Below are 16,099 nucleotides of genomic sequence, written 5' to 3'. Positions count from 1 at the left end.
ATTATTTTCATGTATGCTTGTTTGTTGTTGTTGTTAAGAACAAGCATACACAATGGACTGTATGCGCCATGCCTACTACGACGATCGAATCCTGAATTTGAGCGTTATAAACTCTCAAAACCACCACTGAACCACCAACGGAGTTGCATTCAAATATAGAACTATGTGTCGTTTTATGCTGATAACAATATATTGTATAAATTATTGTTACTGTAAGGAAGAAACCTTAAGAATGTATCCATAAGATTTACATTAAAATGTTCAAATGTCTTTTCAACAAAGAACAAATAGTTTCTTGTTAGTTGCTTTTATTTACATAATTTATTGAATTTATAACAACTCTAATTTCGAATCTCACTCCTACTTTTCATAGGTTCTTGTAACAGTTTTTATTGTTAAATCGTGGATAATATATATCTTTAGTGTTAAGCTGGTCCCCTAGCGGGACACCGGTAAGTTTCCGGACTTAACAACGTTAATACATGGGCTTTGATATTCCGAAGTGCACAGATCACAGATTGCCTTCTGTCTAGCTCTACGACAAAACAAACTATTAAATTATGGGTTCCACGTATTATATTCATCGTAACTTTACAGAAGAAACGTTAATAGATAGTTCATTTTAAGAAGTTAGTTTTAAATTATCCTGTTTCCTTGGCTAAAGTAAAATAATAATAATGACTTTATGAAATGGACTATTTAGACATTGTGATGCTTATGATTGCTCATATGTGCTTTGTTTAAGAGCTGTGTTACTGAGATAACTATACTATACTCACTAATTGCCCTGAGTTTTTCTTTTTCTTTTAATGCTAAACTTTGAAAAAAATCATGATTTTGGGCTGAACTTTACTGAAGTGTTTTAATAAAGCTTTTACAACAGGTTACTTAAGTGTCAATCTGCAAGTATTCCTTTAAACTTTTACAGTCGGTTTTGTGACTTAAATATGACTCTGTAAGTATTCGTGAAATTGTGATTTCGCTCAAAACTATCTGCCCCTAGCAGTACCTACTTTTGCGGTGTAAGACTAGAAGGAAGGCAGCTAGTCATCATCACCCACTGCTACCTCTCGGACTACCCTTTTACCAACGAATAGTAGGATTGACCGTAACATTATAACGCTCCCACGGCTGAACGGGCGAGCATCTTTGGTGTAACGGAGTTTCGAACTCGCGACCCTCAGATTACGAGTCGAGCGCCTTAACCACTTGGCCATGGCGGGCCAATAGCAAAGTTAAAACGTTTACAACCGGTTTCGTGATGTAAATGCCACTCTGAAAATATTCCTGGAAAACAGCAATCTTACAAGCTATTAGAATAAAAAGTGGGATATAAATAAAGATACAGACTAATCATTTTTATTACCTATAAATTAAAAATCGAGATTTGAAAACAAAGTTTATATTAGAACATTAAATCCCGTATTGCTAGTTTTCTTTTGTACGAACGTTTACCTACATTTAATTTCCTTCACTCGACTCGTAATCCGAGGGTCGCGGGTTCGAATCCCCGTCACACCAAACATGTTCACCCTTTCAGCCGTGGAAGCGTTATATGTTACTGTAAATCTCATCATTCATTGGTGAAAGAGTAGCCCAAGAGTTGGCGGTGGGTGGTGATGACTTGACCAGCTGTTTTCTCTCTAGTGTTACACTTCTAAATTAGGGACGGCTATCTCAGATATCCCTCGTGTAGCTTTGCGCGAAATTCAAAACAAACCAAACCAGATGTTCCTAATGGGACAGCGGCAAGTTTATGAGCTTACAACGTTAGAATTCAAAAGTGGACACACCAGATAAGCAAATGTGACTTTGCTCCAGGATAAACAAACAAACTCTTTTAAACTAACGTAATTCATTCACATTACGCCCCCTGAGGTTTAATAATGTATTTATCATTAAAAGAAGATTTTTAATGTCCTATGAAATACATTATCTTATATATTGCCAACCGTGGTGTCTGACTCCTGTTTGAAAAGCTGCGCACGACGACAAAACTCAACATTCATCTTTGAAATGATGGTAGAACAGCATGAATACCGTTGACGCCAAATTTTATTTCGTAAGCAGAATATTCTACACTAAATTGTTAGAAACTGATAACAGATTATTATTCACTTTTAAACATGTGACTTAAATAAGAAAAATGTAGATTTACCACATGTTATTGTTAAGTGGCTCTTAGCATGACTGAAATGCTCAACAATTACTTTTCGTAGGGAGCGGTATAAGTAATTCAGAGAGTTGGCTTTGAGTGACACCAAGAGTGTAACACAGTTAACCTTTTTAAAGTCCATGAAATAATTTAAACTGATAGGTTAACTTAAAAATTTCACCTCACTTTGGCCTATTACTTTTGCTTCTTTTTTTTTTTTGAAAAATTAATTGACTGTAATTGACTGTGCAGCTCCAGCATGGATTAATGTGAGTGACAAGATAATAAAAACAATACGAAACACACTACTCACAACAGCATACAGAGTTCCCAGAACCACATCATCTAATTTCATACATAAATATTCAAACATACCAACGATAGTATTTAGGCTCCTACAGAGTACAACAACGAATTTTGATAACATTTGGATGAAAAATGAATTATTATACGAACTAGACAGGTATCGCATACATGATGAGGATAGTCCTAAACATCTCTCCCCGATCAACATATATTTTAAACACAAAAATAAATTTAAAAAATAAAAGATAATTAAATAAAATAATATTAAAAAGGGAGAAAAAATCCTTCATCAAACTAGACTTCCTACTGATAGGGCAAATTCGTATCGACAAATATGTGAAAATAGTACATGGATATTGCCCTGCAGAGGGTCAGAGTAAACTCGGACTACTCTGACCCTATAGTAGTAGCCATACCTACTCATACTGCATGACCACGAAAATGAGGAAGGAAGAAGAAGTCAAAGCGTACCTGACCCTCCAGGGAACATAAGATCACACAAATCCCGAGAGACAGAGGTGTGAATATTGAATTACGACGTAGTGTATGATTTTTTATTTGTATCTAAATAGATAGCCTGTTCAGATCGTATTAGTCCATATAGTCGTAACTTTTCGCTTCCCTCAACGTACCTTTTATTACGTACCACAACAAGGTACGTATAAAATAAGTTTGAATTTTCAGTTACACACAGAATTAATATAAATTATTTCATCAACAAAACTACATATATATTTTACTTCCTTTATTGATGTAATTTACTAAATTTCATACTAAGTTCTCATATAGTTTATTAAATTTCATATTAAATAATGATGTAGTTTACTGAATGTCATATTAGGTACGAATATAGTTTACTAAATGTCATGCTGGGTACTGATGTAGTTTACTAAATGTCATATTAGGTACTAATGTTATTTACTAAACGTCGTATTATGTATAGTGTAGTTTACGAAATGTAATACTAGGTACTAATATTATTTACTAAATGCTATACTCTACTAGCTAAGGCTTTCTACAACATACTCAAAGACATTCGGGAATGATTTAACACCTAACCTTCGAATCAGGGACAAATGTTTTTCGGAACAGTTCCCAAACAAAACTATCTGGTACTCTGTCTCTCATTTCTTTTTTAGATTTTGGATGGAAATTTGACCTTCTTTTGTTATCTGAAATATGGATTTCTAACCTGTTTCCAGAATATGAGGAAGTGTAACCCATAATCCAATCCAAAATCACGTTAGGCTTTGCAATATATGATTCCTCAAATCTATAAAACCGTTTGTTATTTTTACGGTTTTAACAAGTTCTACCTAGAGAAATGGCTGACGAAGTTCACTTGCTGTTTTAAAGGTAGCTTAGTGCTATAACTGCTTAAGTGAATACTTCTGTTTCTTGCTAAAGAAACACAGTCTGCCTAACTAGCTAAACTTCGCGTCTTGGAATACAAACACTATTAAGATGCGAGTTCTTTTGACAGTAAAGTGTCATTTTTAGGTTAATAGATCGAACCATTTACCGGAATACATTTTGTTTTTGACTCCAGCTCAAATAACAGAAACCATAACACCCCACTGAAGCCTAACGAATTTCCTGCTTTCGGTCTTATTAACTAGCACTACAGATGTTAAACAAAAATTTGTTAATATGAAAGAAATGTTTCATTTCAATGATTTGTCATTTCTGACTTGTAATGAAAAAGAAAATTGTGTTGTTAGGAGGGAAATGATCACTTGATTTTTTAAGGCCTTTCTAAGTAATAAATAGGTTATCAAATTATAAAGGAAATGACTTCAACCAGGTCTAAAGAAAATCTCAAAGTTATTGGATATAAACCTTCTTACAAAAAAAATAAAAGCAAATACAGGATTTAATGTTATAATATGAGCTTAGTTTCAAATATTTGTATTAGTTTGTAGTTGCTTTTACTGTTACTTATTTCAATTTTTATCTCAGGTTATTTTACTTATTTAGTTTTATTTGTAATGTTATACCTCTTAACTTTGCTTTGTAGTGGACACATTTATAATATTGTGTAGCTGTATGCTTAGCAGCAAAAAAAAAACCTGAAAAGTGGCACTTACCTCACAAAACTGTTTATAAAAACTTTATTAAAGCACTTTAAGTACATGTTAGCTTATTCTGAAAACTGTGATGTTCTCTATATTACACACCTTGTTGGTTCAGTTTAGTATGCTTCCTAAAGTAACAATGAGAGTTCTTCAGTGCTTAATGTTTATTAGTAAACAAAATAGATAATATTTCGTCTAAATTACTTTGACTCATTATAGTTTTAGGAAAGTTGTTTTACAAAACTATACTAAATGCTCCATGTTCTGAAAACAAAAAAACAAGAAAATAACACCTTCCAAACAACCTATACTTTTAAAACACATTTCTGGCTTGTTTGTAATTTCAAAAAAACTTTCCATACTCTTTATTTTCAATACAGAGAATTTCAAAGTCTGTCTCAGGTCGTAACTGGTTTAGCTCCAACTCCGATAGTCCAACTCCGAGTCGTCACTGAAACGGGAAAAGATGTTAGGGGAGTGAAACTAGGAGACCCTTTATTTCTCAAAATAGAGATGCTAGACGAAAGTAAGTAACTTGTTTAAATATTTAGGAAAAAGTGTATCTTATTAGAGAGAAAGGGTGTTTCTTGCTAGGGATAGCTACGTATGTGAAAACTGGTTGTTCATTTTCTCTCGCAAAGTTACCTTAAGTAATAAATCAGCGTGTCTCTCTGACATATCACTAGTAATTCCACTTTACAAACAAAAACATATCGTTGATTCGGGGCTTCACAATAACTGCAGACGTAGCTCACAAGTTAGGTGGCGCCTTGCAAAGATCCATCTAAAAATCCGAGTCTTCCGTTTTCCTTCCATAATGCATCATAACGACAGGAAGACTGTTGATTATAAATATGCTGCCACTGTTTTTATCTGTTTCAAACCTCCACTGTATTATAAAGTGCGATTAACTTTCAGATATTAAAACGAAAAGGGAATAAAACCAATATCTGTCTACATTACAGATATCTATGGAATAACTGGAAGAGGTCTTGTGGCACGGAGTGGTCAAGGGCTGAACACGATTCTTTTGATTGATGATCGTGGGTATGGTTTATTTTCAGATATAGAGGTTTCTAAGATAATTAACAGAATAAAAATTATTTGAAATGGTAAAAGAAAATATAAACTGTAAAAATATGAGATATTCGAGTTTGATGTCAGTCTGCATTCCAAATATATTCAGAGGCACTTAGCTGTTACCACTAGATTATGTTAACCGTAATAGCCCTAAGTTATATTATGCATTTCTTCTTGCAGGTGTCCTGTGGAACCCAATGTGTTTCCTTCATTAAGTCCTGTACAAGGGTCCAAATCTCTTCAAGCTCCTTTTCAGGCTTTTAAGTTTGCTACAGATAGCACAGTTAAGTTTCAGATGACGGTGTCCTTTTGCCTAGATGTCTGTCCACCAGTAAGTATTAAAAGTTGTAATTAGAACTTAATAGCATAAACAAAAAGATAATCCCAGGAAATAAAATATAGAAATGCTTATTTGGACTCGGGCCCAGCATGGCCTGGTGGTTACGGCGCTCGACTGTGTAATCTGAAGGTCGTGGGTTCGAATTCCTGTCACACAAAACATGCTTGCCCTTTCAGCCGTGGGGGCGTTATAATGTAACAATCAATCCTACTATTTGTTGATAAAAGAGTAGCCCAAGAGTTGGCGGTAGGTAGTGATGACTAGTTGCTTTCCCTCTAGTCTTACACTGCTAAGTTTGGGACGGCTAGCGTAGATTGTCTCTGTGAAGCTTTGCGCGAAATTCATAACCAAACAAACAAAAAACCTTGTTTGGAGTCGATCAAATTGTAAGTAGTTATTTTATAACTTTAACAAATTATAAAAAAGTGAGTGTGTTTACCAAACTTTAATTAAAAGGATTTTGAGTACAAAACATGTTCTTACCTCGAGGGAGACAATATAAACCAAATATCGAGGTCAAAGTTTTCTTTTTTTTTAACAAATAACAAATAAATAAAATACTGCGGTTGTTATCTTTTTCAAGCGGCACATTTCAACATGTCCCTAAAAACAAACAAAGCAATATTTTTTTTTTAAACATGCCAAAATAATGTTGACACAAACCCAGGAATTCCTTGGTTTGTCAATTGTAGGAAAATTGTATAAAACGACCAAAGGTTTTAGTTGATAGTACTCACAAAACATATAGCCAGCAGCTGTGGAAAAGCAAATAACACATATTTAACTAAAAGCAAAAAAGCAGAGGTTACCCAGACAAGACTATTAATAGATCATAACTGTTTAGAATATACAAGCTGGGATCAGATTACAAAAAGAGGTCAAGCGGATTAGGTGAAAGCAGGTTGGAAATGGTTAGATTTGACTAGAATAGGTGAGCTGGATTAGGTGTGAGCAGGCTTATTAGCAGGTTAGAGTAAGTTAATTGGATTGAATTAGAACAGACATTGACAAATAAGAATAGATTAGCTGAGACCAGACAATTAGAAAGTTAAAATATATTAGGTGAGACCAGACTGTTAGAAAGTTAAAATATATTAGGTGAGACCAGACTGTTAGAAAGCTAGAGCTGTTTAGCTGGGACCAGGTTGTTAGGTGGTTAGAACAGAATAGATTTGTTGACCCTAACTGTGTTCTCCCATTTAATTTTGGTAAGTTCTTAGATAACAATTTTTCTTTCTAATAAACACGTTTTTTTCTGAAGTGAATGAAACAGAGTTTAGTGACATTCTTATCAGCAGATAAAGTTATATTAATTTTTACATTATTCTAATAATCTGTAGTGTGATTGTACATGTTTTGTTTACTGTGTCAGAAGATGTTTGTAAGTATTTCGGTTCTTTGTTCCTTTTTTCTCATTGTGTCGCATATTACAGCCCATCTACTGTTTATTCTTAGGTAAATTGCACGAGGAATGATACACAAAGTCTTCAAAGACTCCAAAGGTCAATACCTGTAGCAGACACTTCTATCCTGGAATTACAAGTAGGTGACGTCGTGAATGACGTCATCATGGAAAGTATGTTGTTTACCGTGACAGACTTGAAGTCAGAATACCCTCCTGAACAACAAAAAATAAATTCTAACATACAAAGTGAGAAATAGTTATTTTTGTATTTTATACAGAAAAAAGTAATAGCTACTTCTTAATTTAATATCGTAATATTTTATGAACTGTCGTTTTCTTTACCATTTACTAATAAAATATTATGTTATTAGTTAAAATAAAACTTTCTGTTACAAAAAATAACGTTAACTCAAATATGACAGAAAAACACGATGAGCATACATGAGAATGCATTCCTCCCCAGTGACACAGCGGCATGTCTGCAGAGCTAGAAACCGGGTTTCATTACTCGTGGTGGGCAGAGCACAGATAGCCTATTGTGTAGTTTTGTGCTTAACTACGAAGAACCATAAAAGAACCCTAAGAAAATAACGTGAAGTTTAACAAACACTTTTTGATACATTTGTCTTTAGTGGACAAAAACACTTTTACCATTTAATTTAATTTTTATTGCTCAAAGTATTGCTTTCCATTAAAATATTATGTCATTGAACTTCCGACAAAAATATTTAAATTCCAAAAATATATTTTAGAAACAGTCAATGGTAATTTATTACAGCTTATATTGCCTCTTGAGTGCGTCATATTGTAAAACAGACGAAGGGTGTTGCATAAAGTGAATACCTTGATTTGTCCAGTTTCCAAAAGTTTTGTTTTGTTCTTACAACTTCGCCTACATTTTATTTTTTATTGCTGTAAATTAAGCCAGAACGTATACCTGGTCAAACAAGTTATTATTTAATAAAAAATATTTTAAATTTTCTTTGTCTTAAAATGCATGTAAACTTCAGAAAATTTGCGAATACACTCAACGCTATATTACTGCAAAATGTACTACATTTTTGGCAGACTTAACTAAACGCTACAGTGTATGGGTTTTCGACGAATCATTTCATAGAATTTTCTACTAAGTGCACGTTATGAAAGAATGAATAAACATAGTACACCGTATAGGTTCACTTTTACCAATCGATCATCACATGTCTTTACATTGAGAAACTCGGTATGTTGTATTGATCCTCAACCAAGTCCGTTTTATAAACACAAGCTAGAGTTCCGTTGTAGTATGACGTGTGATGTATTCTGACGTCTTATCTGTGTCCTGCAAATGGAGAACATTAAAGTTCTCCGTGACGATAGACGGGGGTGAAACGGGAAAATCGTGATCCCTATTGCAAATTTACATGCACACAGAATAACAATTTCGCGAAGTTGGGGGTTGCACATCACATAATAAAAAAGTTTTTCCAGTATCATATAAGAAAGAGTTCCATTATAGTATGATATCAACAGGATCGATACCATTTGGCCCTATACTATTTTGTATTCTGTCTACGATACTTGGGTTAAGCGTGTCTTTGAATATGCTATAACATAAGGTCATTTTAACCATAGTTCAGACTGTGATCTTTACTGCTTCGAGAGCAAATAAATCGATATGAAACACATATATAGCTTGCCATGGTGTTTTTATTTATATGAAACTTTCCCAGACTGTGTCAGCTTCGTTTTAAAACCCATTAAGGTCCGAAACTAATGCTTTACTTAATTACTTTCCCTTCTTTTCAGGAAATAATATATACTCATATTTTATCATAAACAAATAAGACAGTGAAATTATTTACTTAGTCGAACACAACTTTTTTTTTTGTCGTTATTATAAAATAATGTAGCGAGTTGTTTCTCAGTTACTTACACGGATTTTTTGTCGGTTTTATCACACAGAGTTTTGCTTACCAATAATAATGTATTTTCTGGAGGGTCAGCGCTACGGATCTACAACATTAAAATCCGGTGTTCGAATCCTTTTAGTGAAAATATTGTATATAGCCAAAACCGTAATTTTGCGCTAGTTTTTTGGTTCATGACACGAGTAGGTACTGTTGTAAAAAGAAGTCTAGATTTTGGAACTGCAGAACCCGATTCGAATCCGTGCAACACCACAAAATATTCGCCGCATTTTCAGCTATGGCTGGATTATTAGAGTAACTGTCACTCCTTTAACACAGCTGGTGAGTGACAATGTGCTACTGACTGCCTGCCTTTCCTTTGATCAACAGTTCGAAACCAGGAACGACGGCAGCTAGCCTTAGTAACTTTACCACAAGTATTAAAATCTTTTGGATCACTAGTAGGAATTTTGGTCAGCAGCTAATTTCCAAGTGTTAAACTTTAAACTAAGTACAATTAAAGCGGTTATCAGCATCCTCTCCGCCATTTGCTCGATATAAAAGAAGCTTATTATAAACGTTCTTCTCAACTGTAGACTGTTCTAAGATTGATAGATCTGTCTTATGATCTCTGTGCTTACGTAGGCTCATATAACAGAATGATTCTACTTATTGGGCTTAGCTAACAATTGATTTGTCGCATTTTTCGATAGTAAGGGTTAGTAAACTTCAATGTATAAATCATTCCATAAATCATCGTTCTCACAGTGTACGCAATTACTTCCGCAAGCTGAGAGGAATGGATTTTCTCAGGCTAAATACCAGAGATTTTACTGCAAGTTTACTTTCTGGTTTTACCACGCACAGTATAAAAGTAATAATAAAGTTGTACGATACGACAATGCAGGTTTATTATCCTTATAATATTGTTTCAATGTTTAATGTGTTTTGTTAGGTAATTTTTCAGCATAACACACTATCCTTTTTCCAAACAAGTTTCATTTAACCTTTTAAAAAAACAAGCAAAATTCAGATCATGAATACTAGTTTCGATGAAAAACAAACATGGAAACAATAATCACAAGTTAAATGTGTTATATTTGACTTCAATAGGCACAAGACACTTTGAAATTAAAATTATTTTTCAAACTGAACTTAACTTGTAATTTTGGAAATAATGTAAAATAAGGTATTTGTTAATAAATTTATACTGATTATGTATCAACATTGTCATTATCTTTTGACACGTTTGTCAGTTAACCCAGAAAAAATTCTAGTAATGAAAGTATTATTATTGTTTCTAAGATAAAAGAATAGATATAATAGTTTTGTTGTGACTAGTAAATATTAAATTTGTATTTTATGTGTTGATTTGTTTTACAGGCGATCCCATCGTCGATCCTTCAAGAAAAGGCTTATGTGTAGCACGCGCGTCTGTTATAATAGTTGCTGCGTTCATCGGAATCCTCCAGGTGGCGCTGATAAGTTTCTGTGTATTTTCCCTAATTTTCACTCGGAAGTCAAGTGAATATCCCGGTAACATCCGCCAGATTATGAGCAGAGCATCAATAAATAGTAACACAAAACTATTCAGTAACCAATCATAACTTTTGTAACACAGAAGTTATTTCTGTCTTTGGTCAGAGGACGAGCCTTAGCAATGCTCAAGAAACATTTAAAATTATTAGGACATGAGGGATAAAACCGAATGACGCAAAAGTTACTATTTATATTTTCAAATATGAGGTGAAATACAAGGCTGCTTTTTTAATGCATGTTTTAGTAATACAATCTAAAATATAGGATTTATTTGTGTGTTTTCTGTTGTGAATGGAGTTTCTTTGTGGCAAGCAATTTGATTATAGTTTACAAACAGTATCGCAAAGTTCACGCGTAATTTGAAACAAACAAAGGAAATACCGCTATTAGCTAATTTATTTTAGCAGTTACTAATTTGAAAAATAGCAAATGTTTCACATGTCGAAATTTAACAAAATAAATCATTTCGAGTCGTTAAATCATAAAATAAAAATAATTAAATCATATACAGCTTCATTTTATTTTATATTTAAATAAAATTTCTGTTTTAAAATATGTAGCCGAATGTTTTAAGCTGAAAAAGAAAAAGTCGATTCTTGTGATTTCATGTCCGTTCAGTAATTTATAAGATGGCCACCTTTGAAACGAGCTCTCCTTTAGAACATTAATTTTTAAAATTTACTTTTTACGCAATTACATTTTTATTAATTAGTAATTATTTGTTTAAATTATTTTGCTGAAAACAAAAGTAACTGTATTAAAGTAATTTTTTTTCAGAGGGATGGATTTGGATTTTTTTTTTGTCTCCAGGGTTTATAATTATGGATAAAGAAGTTTTTAAGGGTTAACAGGTGTGGAGAAGGAAAGGTAACAAATTGGTGATGGTAAAAGGGCATTTGCATGGATACCTTGGTGTTATAATACGAGTGGCAACATGATGTGTACAAATACAAAGGCTCTTACAAGTCACATTTTGTTCGTCAAATTTGTAATTTTATGTATTTCGAAGAATTTTTATTCAATGCATAGTTTGCTTATAATGCAATAAAAGATTTTTTTAATTATGTTCCAACTTGTGTTCAATTATTCTATCCATTATTTGAAAAGTCTTATAAAGCTTAAGTCATCATCTATCAGATTATCAGATCAAACCAGGACTCACTAAATTTGTGACTGATATTTTACTTGTTTTTCGATAATTTTAACGAAAAACTATACAAATGGCTGTCTGCATTAACTGCTCCTAATTTTTCATACATAAGTTAGATGAAAGCAGCTAATCAACAATACTCACTTCAAACTCTTGAGCTACACTTGTCTAACCGATCAGTGAGATTTGAAGGTCACCCTAAAATGACACCCACGGCCCAAAATGTGGAGCGTATTTTTGTGTTAACAAACCATGACCCATCTAAACTACCATAACCAAGAAGTCAATGTTTCTCCAACTGGGGGATCCCTCTCTGGGGAGGTGGGGGCATGTATTATTAGGGAACATCAGAATGTTCACGAAATAAATAATGACCGTACGTAAAAAGGGTTCAATTAAAGCTCTGATCCAATAAACATCCTTACCGATCTCATTGAAAGTTAAACTTTATCTCATATAAAATTCACATTACTTATATGCTATAAAACGATTGAAAACCCCTACGCTAGGCCACGTCAGACCACTTTCAACAAAATGAAGACAAGATCATGTACTATGTACCTAAGGTGGTGTGTCGCTGTAAGCTAAGATTTAATAAAAAGTAATAATTAGAACGATTTTTTGCGATAGTTTACTCAATTTCTCATAATTATTTAAACAAAGGTTAGGGAATCTTCATGTTACAGTTAGTTAAGGCTGATCTTTACTGTATGAAATTTTGTTTGATTGACAAAACATTTCTTATGCCTTGTTTTAGATTCTTTTTTTCCTCGCAACAACCGCAATTTGTTTATGAAATACAGAAACACGCTACATTCTAGTTCTGGTATTTTATAAAAGACATTTATATTTATTCAGATGTCATTTCACCTTCTATCACCACAAACCTGGTACCTTTTTTTTTTTCACAACGGATGAAATTAAAACATCTTAATAAATCATTAAACAAACTACAGAATGGGAAAAATAATTCCGACAAAAAATATAAAATAATTTTATCTCATTTCACTACTGAATGTCCCCCGCTGGTACAGTGGTAAGTCAACAGATTTAAAACGCTAAAATCAGGGCTTCGATTTCCCTCAGTGAACTCAGCAGATAGCCTGATGTGGCTTTCCTCTAAGAAAAACACACACACAGTATCAAATGAAAAATTAAGTTATACGTTTTATTCATTGCAGTCCCAAACGGACAGTAGAAATAGTTTTTTTTCTTCTCACAAGTGATTAATTTATAAACTGAAGAATCAATAAGCAAATTGCTGGTTTTTCGGAAAGGCAGTAGACAGTTTGTTGGCATAACACTTCTTGTCATCCTTCAATAAAATTTATGTCCTCTTCCCTTTATTTTCTCTTGAAGCATTTAGCAAATGGATGAGATTTCTTTAATTTCTTAACCAAGTCAGGCCAGACTTCATAATAGGTTTTTGCTAGTGGTACATTTAATTTGAAACACCGTATCTTGCTTCTCGACAATAAATTTTGCATTCGTCTGAGATAGAAAGATTAGCGGATTGTACCATTAATATTTCTATTTTTCATTTTGTCTGGCTATTATTCTGTTTTTAGTACATTACTCTTGTCTGTCTGATTCTCTTCTGTTAGTTACCTCTTACTACTTGATCTCTATATTTTTTAATGTTTCAGAAAACGTGTTTCGTAGTTGTCATGCAGCAACGACAGGTTCAACATGTCACTTCATGTGAGTATGTTATCAGGCCCTGCTCAGAATGTTTAAAAGGAGGATTATACTTCGTGAGATTAAAAGCCAACACATATCAGGCTAGATTAGGCACGTAGTCAGAATGTTTAAAAGAGGGTGGTTTGTTTTGTTTTCAATATCGCGCAAAGCTATTCGAGAGCTATCTGTGCCAGCCGTCCCTAATTTAGTAGTGTAAGACTAAAGAAAAGGCAGCCAGTCATCACCGTCCACCGCCAACTCTTGGGCTACTTTTTTACCAACGAACAATGGGATTGATTGTCACATTATAACGCTCACACGACTGAGTGGACGAGCATTCTTGGTGGGTCGGGGATTCAAACTCACGACCCTCGGATTACAAGTCAAGTACCTTAACCCCCTGGTCATGGTGGGCTTGAAAGGGGGTGATCTACTTTGTGAAATCAAAAGCCAACACATATTGCGCGCAGTTATAGTGGTCTGGGGACAAGCGACTATTTCAAGGCAAAAATGCTAATACTTCATCAGAAAAATGCACTGTAAAGCGTTGAATGCTATAAGCAGTTGCGCTTTAGGTATATAGTCTTTTTTTTATCACAAAAATAGATCATCCGGCTGAAGCTCCTGCGTATGTGCGTGGTTATGAAACTCATCTCTTTTCTCCTTCTCAACATGGAACCTACTTTGAACAGTATGATAAAAACATTTACATTATAAATTTAAATTAAAGGTTAAGGTCGTGTTAGGAATTTCATCGTTACTGAGTTTACATAGGTTATCGCCGTATCTTATGTAATATTGGGGAACATACTTTTATTGGCATTATGTTCACAGATAGTTATTCACATTGTATTTCGCCAACATAAAGGCGCAACAGTCGTGATGTGGTGTAAAACAAACATATGTTTAGTATCTATCTGTTTATATATATACTCTTCAAAACAAGAAACTCAAAAGGGATATTTTTGTTATTTTAAAGAGAAATATATGTAATACCGTTACAAGCTCAGAGTATATGATGTTACACGTGTTAAGGCACTGATTGTCAGACCAAAATGACAATAAAAGTTGTGCACTTTGAAAACGGAGGAAAACATCGGATTTTTCACCAAAACGCATGCGTATCCAATAAATTTGTTTGAGAGATCTGCATGTTCTGCAAGTGCAGCATGTGCAAAATCCCTATAAAAGTGACGAGTTCTCGGTTTCCATAGCTCAGTGTTAAGCCACCGACACGCAATACAGTTACGCCAAGACTGACTGAAGAACAACGCAACAACGCCATTGGTCGCTTGGAAGCAGGCGAATCTCGATCAGATGTTGTCAGAGCTGTGAATGTCCACCCAAGCACCATCACAAGGCTATGGAATCGTCACCAACAACATGGATCAACTCGTGACCGTCCACGATCTGGCAGACCTCGTGTGACCACGCCCGCACAAGATCGCTATATCCGGTTACGTCACCTTCGGGATAGGACCACCACTGCGACGTCTACTGCCTCAACCATACCAGGGCTGCGTAGGATTTCCGATCAGCTCGTACGCAACCGTCTACGAGATGCAGGAATCCGACCTCGACGTCCAGTCAGAGGCGTCATCCTCACCCAGCAACATCGTCAAGCACGGCTGCAGTGGACTCGGGCACATCGGGTATGGCCTCATCAACGATGGAGGCATGTTTGGTTCAGCGATGAATCACGTTTTATGCTTCGTAGGCGGGATGGAAGGATCCGTGTTTACCGTCGTCGAGGTGAACGTTTTGCAGCAAACTGTGTGCAGGATGTTGACAGATTTGGTGGTGGCAGCGTCATGATGTGGGCTGCCATCGCCTACAATGCCAGAACGGACCTTTTGCACATTCGAGGGAATCTTACGGCTCAACGATACGTCGACGAGATTCTTAGGTGAACGTCAACGACGTTTTTCAACATGACAACGCCCATCCTCACACAGCTCGACTCACCACTGTCTTCTTGAGACACCACAACATCAACGTTCTTCCTTGGCCCTCCAGATCACCAGATTTAAGCCCCATCGAACATCTTTGGGACGAGTTGGACCGACGTCTGCGACGGCGACAACCTCAACCGCAGACTCTACCTCAGCTTGCAGCAGCTTTGCAGGCTGAGTGGACAGCCATTCTACAGGATGTGATTCGTCATCTCATCGCTTCAATGGGCAGGAGATGCCAAGCAGGTATTGATGCTCACGGGGGGCATACTCGTTATTGAGGTTGAGTGACGTTAAACTTCACCTAGTGAGCGTGGACTTCGCCTTTGCAGACTTTGGATGTTCAGCAGTGAATGTGCAAAGTTTCACACATGCCATACAGAACTACCCGGAATAAACTTGTCAACAATTTGTCTCATATTTTGCCTTTTGCGTTTCTTTTCTTGAAGAGTATATTTGGTTCACAATGAAATCATGACCTTTGGCAGTGCAATACTGCCAATGATAAACTAGTGCTGTAAAACTGTG

General features: G+C 35.0%; 1 protein-coding gene across 1 annotated transcript in view; it reads left to right on the top strand.

Annotated features, from left to right (window-relative positions):
* The window catches only part of LOC143249599 (uncharacterized), a 66,883-nt gene extending 55,030 nt beyond the window's left edge, over positions 1-11,853 (top strand). The window contains exons 8-12 of the mRNA XM_076499721.1: positions 4,917-5,062; positions 5,502-5,583; positions 5,797-5,947; positions 7,412-7,607; positions 10,634-11,853. Of these exons, the coding sequence (XP_076355836.1) occupies positions 4,917-5,062; positions 5,502-5,583; positions 5,797-5,947; positions 7,412-7,607; positions 10,634-10,857 (799 nt within the window). The 3' untranslated portion in view covers positions 10,858-11,853. The remainder of the gene's footprint in view (positions 1-4,916; positions 5,063-5,501; positions 5,584-5,796; positions 5,948-7,411; positions 7,608-10,633) is intronic.
* Positions 11,854-16,099: the final 4,246 nt, after the last annotated feature.

This window comes from Tachypleus tridentatus, chromosome 4, assembly GCF_004210375.1.
Source record: "Tachypleus tridentatus isolate NWPU-2018 chromosome 4, ASM421037v1, whole genome shotgun sequence".
Classification (NCBI taxonomy): Eukaryota; Metazoa; Arthropoda; class Merostomata; order Xiphosura; family Limulidae; genus Tachypleus; species Tachypleus tridentatus.
This window is presented reverse-complemented; position numbering and strand designations above follow the sequence as displayed.